At 41.6% G+C, this 11,193-nt stretch overlaps 1 protein-coding gene across 8 annotated transcripts in view; it reads right to left on the reverse strand.

The window, feature by feature from the left end:
• The window catches only part of TRPM3 (transient receptor potential cation channel subfamily M member 3), a 281,429-nt gene extending 270,799 nt beyond the window's left edge, over nucleotides 1-10,630 (reverse strand). For 7 of the 8 annotated variants that reach the window (XM_026097813.2, XM_064501205.1, XM_026097812.2 and 4 more), the window contains exon 1: nucleotides 10,088-10,629. In XM_026097813.2, the coding sequence (XP_025953598.2) occupies nucleotides 10,088-10,177 (90 nt within the window). In that variant the 5' untranslated portion in view covers nucleotides 10,178-10,629. Of the gene's footprint in view, nucleotides 1-10,087 lie in introns of all 8 variants that reach the window. The other variant, XM_064501204.1, reaches the window with a different exon arrangement.
• Between the last annotated feature and the right edge of the window lie 563 nt (nucleotides 10,631-11,193).

Genomic DNA, 11,193 nt, shown 5'->3' on the forward strand with positions numbered 1-11,193 from the left:
AGAACAAAGAACTGTAAGATGACAAAGATGTCACGAACAAGTCTGCTAAACTAGCCAATTTCCAAACACTGGATTAGAACTTCTAAACACAAAAGCTGCTGCATGTGTCCTCTGTGTTCATAGTGGGTGAAACAAGACATCATGGACTTAAAGACCAGCAAGACAGATCTAGACAAAGACTTCAGAAAAATATTTCTGATGGCATTGACAGGGTCACTTTCGAATGGATTGCCTACGAAGTTTACTACTTTAGGAACTTAGACAAACTTATGTCAAAAATGATGCATATTTAATTGGTCCTGTCAGTGGCAATGTAGGGCAAGCAACTTTTATGGGTTTCTTTTCACAGTGTACCCCAATTTACTCCATTCTCACAGAAGAACGTAAGTGCAGGACCTCTGAAAATTTGGCATCAATGTGTTTTTTAAGACAAAGCTGGATTTGAATTGAATGATTAAAAAAAGTATTCGCTTTCTAAGGCAGATATCCCAAGCCAACAGAAACTTACAGCTATCACATCCAGTAGCAAAGGGATACCTTTTACTACCACTGTGCTCCTCTGCTTTTCTCACAAGCATTGCGGGCAATCTTGATGCCAGATCTACCATCCTTCAGGCAGAGGGAGCTGACCACAGGTGGCTCGCTCAGTCATTAGACTGCACGTGGCAAATTATTTGTCAGCATTACAGCCATAATAACCTGGCACCACTATTGCTTTTGTGATTACAAGACAAGCAGCTAAATATCAGTAAAATTCTAGGAGCAATGCAGTTCTGGAAAAGCTCCAGTGTGGAGATGGGCAGAGATATAGAAAAAAAATGTCGAGAAAAGCAGTAGTATTTTAGCCAGGTTGTGCTGATCATCACATTGTTTTTATTTGGTAACATGGAATTTATGGTCCCCCCCCCAAAAAAAAAAAAAAAAGAAACCCAACCCCCCCCCAAAAAACCCCACTGATCATCAGGTATTGCCTCCTATGTATGACACAAGTAATTTGACGAGTAATTTGAAGTAATGAGGCCAAAAGCTGAACGAGAATGTATCTGGAAGATACCTTTGTAACCTGGAAACTTATGCACGCAATCATAGTAAAGTTACTCTGGAAGGACCTCAGGATATCATGTAATTAGCTCATCCAGTTGCAGTTTTGCTCTCTCTTTCCAGCTGCATGCAAAGATGCACTTTAAGCTATTGCATTGTGAAACTGCTATGGGATACTGCATTACCACAGACACAGCAGCAACGAGCCACGCCAATTTAGTAACCCACAGACAAAGTTCAAAAAATGGCATCCTTCCATAACAGAATATTATGGTGGTGCATCCTCCATAAATTCTTAATTATAATGGTTCAGTAAGTCACTGCATTTTCCTTCTGCTTCTACCAACAACAGGTGAAGAAAGATGGGTCATTAAAAGACAACCTTTCACTCCATCACCTCCTCACTAATGTAAAATCAGCCCGATGACTGTTTTAATTAGATAATAAAAATCCTGATATTTTCTTCAGTAACATCCTTGACATTGCTAAGAGCACTTTGTCAGATTGTTTCATGTCACCATATTATTTGGGAGATGAAAGATATTTTTGATGAAGTGATTTTATTTCATGCTTTATTACTGGCTTTGACATAAATTTCCAGAGAGCCCTGAGGGCATTTCTTCTTACACTGTAGCATAGTCTTGTTAGCAATTCAGGTGGAATAAAACCACTCAGCTTCACTTCATGGTCCTGTGGCCTGAATTGCTCACATGGCACCCTTTCAAACATAAGGAACAGTATTGCAGAACAGCACTGAAATCTTATGCCATTAATACAGGATTCCATTAATGCATTAAGTGGCATTGTATTTGTAGCATCTTGTTTCAAATACTGATGTGCATGGTAGCATTTTACAATTATTTTAAAAACAATAGTGTCTATTTGGAATTAGACTTATGTTTTTCTATTAATATACATCAAAAACACTATTTATTATTTTTTAACAACTAACTCTAGAAGTGAGTCCACAAAGCCCTCACTCTATCCCTCATACAGTCAGAAATTAGGACAATTGCATTTGATCCCTGAAATCCAGGTCTATTGCAGTGTTTCACATGTTCCCAATTCTTGCTAGGGTCAGTGGGAGTCGAGGCCATTTGACACCTCCTGTAAGTACTCAAATCAGAGAAGACTGAGTGCCATAGGAAGTAGGGATCATTTTTGAGACGAGTCCTTTAATATGCAGGAAACGTGGACCTCCTTTGATGACTCTGTTGCCTCAGCTTCTTCACTCTAGCTCCACTGGTGATGGAGTGGAGTAGAAGGCAAACACATCTGTATTTTCTGCGACGAGGGAAGAATTGCTAAAGATAGGTCTGGATTTAGGAAGATACTATAAAATAATATTAATGTGCAAGAGGATAAAGACCTGTAGCTGTGGCAAGATCCTTACTTTAGAACAGCCACGCATTTTAGTACCTTAACTGCGGCATCATGACTGCAAATTTAACATTAGCTTTTCTATCACTTCTTCTTGAAAAGCATTCACAAAGTGGTGATGTGCCTAGAAAGATAAATAATTTTTTCCCTAAAAATATCTGGTTTAAAAGAAGAAACTCTGCATTTCTACAACCTTTCACAATTTTAAGGATCTCTATCTAAGCTCTCACTTGGCACTCGTGTTAGAGGATCACTTCCTGCAAGCGAAATCGACTGTGAGTCCATGAAGTTCCTTTTAGACATTACGACCACCCAATCTCACAGCAGACAGTGAGGTAGCAAACTTCTGTCATTGTTATATGCACTTGCCTATGTCTCACTGCCAGGACAGAAGTAGGGTAATTTTAAAATAATTCTATGTATGTCATGAACAAAAGCTACTGCAGTAACACCTGAAAATCTACACCACTTTTTCTCTACATGAATCCAGTAGACTATGGTTTCTCCTTCAGAAAGTCACTGAGGTGTCTACTCCTTGAAAACAGTCTCATGGAAACTAATATATTAACAAGACTTCTACAGCAAAGGCAGTTAGACTAGGCTTTTTGTCTTAATCTCTCTTTTCCATTTTAATGTTTTTCATTGGAATAATATTTCTTGTGGAAACTGATTTGCTGGTATATCACTTCAGTGTCAATGGTCACCAGTGTGAATCACATTCCTGGAACAGACTCAGTCAACAAGCCAAACTGCGAACAAGTTTTGTTTCATCTTTGATCACATTAAAAATGTGTCCTCTACCTTTTCAGCAAAACTAACTGCACAAAGTGACTACATCTGTATATAATGGGGAAAAAAGTTTTAGCAGCTTCCACATTTTCTTCCCTTCTCGGAGAAATGATCTGACAGAATCTGTCAGAAGCTCCTTACACATGTATATCTGCCCAAGTGCTGCACGAGAAGGATCAACTCCTTTCACGTTTGGTGAGAAGCCTGACTGCAAGTAATAAGCATCTTCTGGGTATGTGCAACCCCCACATGGCATACCATTAGTTCTTCAGCTACAGCTAAAAAATGTCTTCCCCATTACTTGCCTGTAAAAATGTGAAGCACTAGAGTCCAAGCTAAAGGTTGAGCAGCAGGAACACAAGCTTACCTGTGCAAAGGTGGCTTGAAGGCATGCTACAACACCTGCTGCTCCTCTGATTTGTAGTCTTAAACCTATTTCCTGATGATAAAGCAAGAAATCACAATGGCACAGCAATGCCCTAGCTCTTTTCTCCTTTCTGCTCTCCTTAAGTTATGAAAGCGACGTTAGATGGCACAGGAGCAAAACACCCTCTGGAAAACAGAGTTCTTCTGTTCTCCGGCAATCTGGGTTCTGGACTGCTAAGTACAGATGATACACCCCAGAAAATCTGAGAATTAGAGCGCAAAACACGTAACATCCATTACAACTGTAATTTATATATAAATATGATCTTTCTGAGAAGAAAACAGAAGTTTGTTTGTCAAAGCAATTTTTTTCTGAACAGAACTCTCAAAACTCATCTGTATTTCGTACCTTATACAACAGTCCACCATAAAGAGAGGTGTGACTAGTTTTCCTACCAGTGAATTCACAAGAAAATTGTTACATTGGCTGGTATTCTCTCCACGCCTCTGTTTCAAGCAGCCTGATCGTAAGGTCTGAGCTGTTATTACTTCCCAGACTGCACCACATCCTCCTGATGGAAGCATAGGTGATGGCTCATTCCCTATTACAATTTAAGTCAGTAAGCAGATGAGTGCAGACACAGGTAAATTACCACCCTCATTTTACTGTCAGTAATGTGCATATTACTTTCAGGAACACCTAATGTATCAGTTCACTAATGACAGCAATATGCTTTGGGGTTTGTTCCAAGTATCTCAGTTTTTCAGTTGAGACCTACTAAACTTGCCCTCTCATTTTGTTGCAGTTTGGAAGGGGGATGTGGTCAGTGAACTAAAACAATAACCTGAATCAATTCTTAGCTATCAAGCCGTGATACATCTGAGGAGCCCAGTGCCAACTGGGCACCAAAAGACTAGCTAAGAAACAATCATCTTCACATCCTATCTGCCTTGGCGCCCATCTACATTTTTGCCCACTTTCTCATTTATAGGGAATAAAATAGAATAAAAAGCTTGCACTTCTGTTTCCCAAGAGTGTAACACAATCCAGTATTACTGTCTCATGAATATGGCAAACAAACCCACGTACATGTAATTGTAAAAATTATTTCCCAGAAGTATTGTGCCTGAGTTACTGGATGATTCTGGCGGTCCAATAGCTTTTTTCAACACATCGAGAAAAAAAAAATCAACTCCAAAAAATACAGCTTTCTCCTCTGTTACACTTTTTTCTAACAGTAGAGGATTCAGAACCATAAATATTTATTGTTTTCTAAAGAACACATTTCATTCTTCCATCATTCTCGAGAAGCAAATTGTTCACTCAGTTTACCAAACAATACTTTAAAAAGTATCCTGAAATGAAGTTGTATTCTGTAATCAAATAGCTATTTGAGATTTTTAGCAGACTTAAATTGTTGAGCAAAATCAATGTGGTATTTCACCATGTACCACAACAAAGCCTACTGTGTGTTTACCAGTCTTTATTCCTTTCGATGTCTTCTTTATGAACGAACGTAGCTAAACAAATTTGCTGTAACAGGAAAAATGCTGGCCACACTTCTATTCCACAGCTTTTAGGATGGCCAGAATTTCACATGTATATTTTGTTACACTTAAAAAGACACTGCCTTATTCTAATGAGCTTTTTTTAGATTTTCATTTTTCTCCTGGGTAACCTTGTGCACCCTGTCTAGGGCAATCAAGTAAAAAGTCATTAACAAAAATAAGGTCCAGCTTCTCCTTTGGCAAGAAATTTAGTGTCTGATCTCTTCAAGCTTCCAGCAGTTCCTGGAGCTGGACTAGGCAGCTGCCCAGGTTGGATAAGTGCTCTTTGTATTTATTTGGTAGAGCTGAGCAGGCATTTGTTACTGAACCATATGCTGGAAAATATTATCCAAAACATTTTCTCCAGTGTTTCTTCTGATTCATTCCATTTCTTTTCCTCTGGCTCTTCCAAAGCTAAGCTTTTAACTTCCAAATCTACTCACTGGCATGCAACTCAAAGTCCATTATAAAAATTTTCTAGCAGACTTATTAAGAAAAAGGCTGGGTAATTTGTTGTTATCCCAGCATTCAGTGTAGCACTTCCACAGCGGCACATCTTTAAATCCATGGTGTTAAGCTTACTGTACATTAGACTCCCTTTATTTTCCTCTCCTCGGTCTATTCTCAGATCTGTGGGGCTTTTATATATTATTCATCCCCTACCCTGTGGCATGTCTCATAAGCAAATCTGTCCCAATCAGAAGTGCAACATCTGCAGCCTCTCCTAGGGCACAGAGTCCTTGGCGTGAAGTCTTCATTATCACGTCATTCATCAATTTTTTAAGAGCATACAATATTGTTCTAAAATGTCTGTTTTCCCCAAATCCTTCCATTTGGACTAGGCTCCCTTTCTTGGGAGACCGTCTCTTTATCTGATGTATGGAGACTCAGAAACTCTCTTTCACCTTAGGACAAACGCACAGAAATACGACTACGACTACCAGAGCAAGTGGAACGGTTGTTCTTAAGTGGCACAACATGGATACTGCTTACTATTAATTAATATTAATTCTTCGTAATAAGAAATAAAGAAGAAACACGGTAACAAGATCCTGGCCAAACACACAAAGAAGCAAACTTTGGAGTTCAAGTGGAGAAGCAGAAGCTAAACAGTCGCTGCTGGAAAGCAACCTGACACTTCAGTGACCATCTTGGGAAAACGACAATCCCTCTCGCTAACACAAAATCGCCCTCTCTGCACACGTGCTCAGGGCACTTCTTAATCCTCTTACTTCACATGGGAAGACAGTAGATGGTGAGTTAGCATTTATTTAAGCATACTGAAATAACCACAAAAAGTACCAGCATGGGATGTGCTGCAGAAAATATTTGTTAGGGGGAAAAAACAGGACCAGTGAAGGGTGAGCCAGTGACACAAGGTGTAAAAATGCCCTCTAATAATTTGATTTAACCTGTGATTCAAATATAATAGCTCCTAGTTCTCTAATACTCTGTGTGTCTGTTAGAAAATGAAAAATGAAGAAAACAGGATTATAAGACCATTCCTAAACCTGAGGGTATTAGTGAAGTCGGTTAGAGCAGAAACACATGCCTGGAAGAAAAGCACAGGGAACAGAGCTGGAGAGCTGCTGGACCTGTCAGCACCAGTGACTGATCCTCGATTATCTAAATCAAACCAGGTCACTGTGGCCAGAGCTGTGTCAGCTGTCAGTCCAGGTAACCAGTGCATGTCAGCGTGTGCCAGTTCAGCAGGAGGGAGTAAGAGCACAGCTTACCTGTTGCATAGCACATATTATTATTTATTTAAAAGCAGTCATTTTGAGACAATCCCACCAATTTATTACTGAGTAATATGAAGCGAGAGACCCCAAGGAAGTCCTGGTTTCCAGTGTTTATCTATTTCACTCAGTCTAAAAGCACAGGTGCTACATGTAAAATTGAATCCACAGGATGAGAGCTTTAAAATTCTTATTCATAGGACACAGAGCTAACGTACAGCCAAGACATAGAAAAGTTCATACTGTTTCCTATCAAGGTGGCACGTTATGCTACAGTGACTTTTTTCCCTGCGTATTACAGGAAATCTCTGCTAACTCTTAGTCTTACAAATTCAGGCAGAGATGCATTCTTGAACCTAATGATGTTGTTCAGTTGCTTTGTTCTGGTGGACTAAAAGTGTGGGAATGACAAACACAATGTTATTTTATATTTTCTGTAAATAAATTTACAAAACACACTGAAATAGACTTTGGCAACCACATGATGTGCCTTTGCACATCAGTTTTTACAAAGCTTATTGTGCAACTGAGAACACACACTGCAGAGAAAGGCTAATCAGATTCAGTAATACAATATGTTGGACAAAATCAAAACTAAATAAAAAAGAATTTGCATATGTTCTCACAAAAGCAAATTAGCATTAACTTCATTAAAAAAGAATACTTCTATATCTGGCCACCAAAATGTAAGAAATCAGAAGAAAGCATGCTTTTATTCAATAATTTCAAAAGAGAACACCTGGATTATTTTTTAAGGAGAAACACAACATATATTTATATATGTTTGCACATATAGAGATTAATTTCCTCTGTGTAAAAAGAAAAAGATCTACTGTATACCTACTGAGATACAATACTGCATTACCCCTTAAGGACTCTCAGTCAGATTGGAAATTGGTCCATTAAAAATGAGCTAAGATTGCACTTGCTTTTCCAATGTTTGTGGATTTACAAGAGCACCTTTCATTCAGAAAAAAGGGGTTTCTTCTTTGTTTTTTGGAGACAGACCAAAAAAAGAAAAGAAGACAGACACTCTTCTGATGAGTGAATTTGTGTATGTAAAAATTTTCAAATTCCTGGAGGAAAAACAGGAAAATATGTACACTGCTCATCTGGTAATTTGTTGCTATTGTTATTGCACTCTTTTCTTATTAGCTCTTTCTAACAGGAAAATTCCTTCATATTGCCAGTCATATCTTTGGGGGAACTGGGACAACGGGGCCGTGTTCTTGCCTGATCACATGCCTTGAACACACTAAATAATAGAAGACAAAGGCAAAACGTGTATGTCGGAAGCATCGTTTTGAGCTGACTGTGTGCCCTGAAGATGCTGGTGCCTGCATTTCCCCCTGCCCAGGCAGCTCTGCCCGGCAGCTGGGGGAGGTGCCCGAGCCCCAGCTCCTCTGCTGTGGCCGCTCCCCAGCCCCCGCGCACGGGCTGCGCATCCCCTGCTATTTCCCCTGCGCCTCTTGCTCACCCCGCGGCCTCCGCTCGCTCTCTATCCCTAAAAGATTATAGCTGTAGCCACAGGAAATCATTTTAAGCCAGCTCTTTTAATAAATAATCGACGACGTTTACCCTTAAAACAAGTGCAATGAAGAAAAACCGTACACAGGGGGCAACATTTGTCTGCCAAAAAAAAAAAAATTACAGTTTTTTTTTTTGTGGTATTGAGAATGCCAATAAAATTCCCAACATCTGAGTTCTCACACTCTGGGAAAATTATGTTTTCCTAAGTGTATTAGCTTTTAAAGTATGGCTATTCTAATTTGTGCTTCTGGCAGGAGAAGAAAGAAAAAAAGCCTTTGCAAGATAATCAGCACTACTTTCTGATTTGTTTGGTATTACACTTCAGCTGTATTTTGATTTTTCAGCAGATCTACTGTAGACCTTATTGCTATTCTTCGGAGCTGCTCACAATGCACCTGCCAGCAGCCATACACCTGGCTTGGAAACAGCAACCTTTTTCTAGGGTTGTCCCTTCCTGCCAGGATGTGACAAATACCTGTCATGATACACAGTATGGTCATTTTGCTTCACATATACAATAACTATAAGTGCACTATTTGTCTGGTAAGTGGCTACCATACAGTACACTACTGTGCAAATATGTTGCATTACGGAGGACTGACTTAGTTTCAAAGTTCGAGCTGTCCATGCAAAATCAAATGGTTATATCAGTCATTACACTCCATCGCACTGTGCATGGAGCCATGTTTTACCTGGCTGCATACTAATTTCAAAGACAAACTATGAAGTACTAAGATGAACTGAGATAACCATTGCCATGCCTCCCAACACTAAAAAAAAAATTACAGGCATCCTAAAGCAACCTGATTATATTGTTTAAATTTGCATTATGTTTTCATACATTCAAACATTTCAAACAAATTTCATACATTCATACATTTCAAACAAATTAACATGCTCCAAGAGCAAACAAGATTTTTCAGCTTGATACAACCTCTGTTTTCTTCAAAAAGTTGATTCATGATATTTTTTGCTTTCCAGTTACGTATGCCTCTAGAAAAGGTGTAAGTGGGACACGCAGCAGTAGTGGTACTGCACATGCTGAGATTAAGAGCCCCTCCCATTGTCTATAAACCAAAGTAATTTTCAAATAATTATCTTTTAGGAAGGCATATTTAAAAACATCCTCAAATCAAACTGTGCCACTTGGTTTAAACAAAGAAAAAAAAAATCATCATCAGAAAGTTTCACTGAAGCTGTCTGCACTCTCAGTCTTTAGCTGACCTCCGCTTCTATGTACAGCTGTTAGCCAACCCGGAGAATTTGTGTCCGCTCACATACTGCTCCGTTTACAGGTTGGTCTGAGCGGTACTGTACCCCTGGGTATCCCTAGGGTCTGAATAACCCCAAATACCAGGTAGCAGAGGACTGCTCGCAAAGACACACACCTTGGAAACTGATGCCTTCTTCTTCCCTAGAAGTTCATGTCTTTTTTATACGCCTAGGCAAACTGAAACGCAGCTTGTGTCCACCACCGCCTACTGCCTTTCCGTGCTTCTACCCGTCTCCTAGACCTCCATCAACTGCTGAACACGCAGAACCGGAGTGCAAAGCCCAGCTCCGGTACCTCCGGGTACTCGCAGGGGTTTTAACGGAGGTAGCTAAACTAGCTCCTAATGAAGTTGAGGCAATTTCGGCATGAACTCTGCGGCGGCCCAGACCGGCGCGCTCCGGGCAGAGGGGGGTCACGGTACCTTGAGGAGTCTGACGGAGGGCAGAAAGGCGGCATGGCACAGCTTCCGGATGGTCCAGTTGAGCGGCCGGGGAGCGTCCGTTTGGTTCATGGCCCTCCACAAGTCCCACCGGAAAAGTCAGCCGCGGACCCGGCAGCGCCTACCGAGGCAGCCCGCCGCCGCCGCCTGCACGTCCCATGCTCGGCCCGTCCGCCCGCACCTGCGGCTCCCGAGGCGGGACGGGGGCTGGCCGCGACGCGGGCAGCAGGCAGGCGAGGCGGATTTGCGGTAGCCGCCGATCCTCCCTAAGAAAGCGGCCCCTGCCTCGGAGCAGCAGGGCTCGTGCATACCAAACGCGGCTGGAGCCTGCTGCTCAGGGGAGGGCTGCACTGCTTTAAAGGAAAGGGGCAGCCTGCGTACAGAAAGGGCTGCAGTGCGCGCTGCCGCTCCCCGCTCCCCGCTGCCCTCCGCAGGCAGCAGCCAGGCTGGGCTCCCCCGCGGCCGCGGAGCCATCCGCCCTGCTCCCCGCTCCCGTGGGCGAGGGCGCAGGGCGAAGAGGGCGGAATTTGAATAAAGCAAGCGGCGGGGTAACGTGCCCTTTCTTCCCCAAAGCCCTGCGAGCAGAGGGAAGTCAGGCAGCAGGGGAGGGGCCAGCGTGCAGGCAGCAGAGACTGAGAAGGCGAAGAATTAATTCTCTCTTCATTCACTGATCTAATGGACCTAGAAAGCCTAGTTCCATTGATCTGACATAGTACTGGTGTGCTAGCAGTGCTGTCAGCATTTAGGGGTGCTGCAAAAGCATGGGTGCTATCATGCACGTTCTGCTAAAATAACAATTAAAAAAGACAGTCTGAATTCAATTCAGCTCAGTTTAACATTAAATTTACGCTCGGAGTAATTCTTTTAAAGGTGTGCAGACACACGAGGCTATGGTGTGGGGACAATTCAAACCTAGCAAAGCATACTTCCATTTGAGGCAGCAGCTGGCTTTCCCAGCTAATGAAGATGTTCTTAATGCCAACTCTCCAGCTGCAGGAGGAGAAATACCCTTTCCGCACAATTTTTTGATGAGGGTTGCATTAGGGAAGAGTTACGAAGTGCAAAAAGCAAACCCCCTACAAAGAGCT

Source organism: Dromaius novaehollandiae, chromosome Z (genome assembly GCF_036370855.1).
Source record: "Dromaius novaehollandiae isolate bDroNov1 chromosome Z, bDroNov1.hap1, whole genome shotgun sequence".
In the NCBI taxonomy this organism is placed as follows: domain Eukaryota; kingdom Metazoa; phylum Chordata; class Aves; order Casuariiformes; family Dromaiidae; genus Dromaius; species Dromaius novaehollandiae.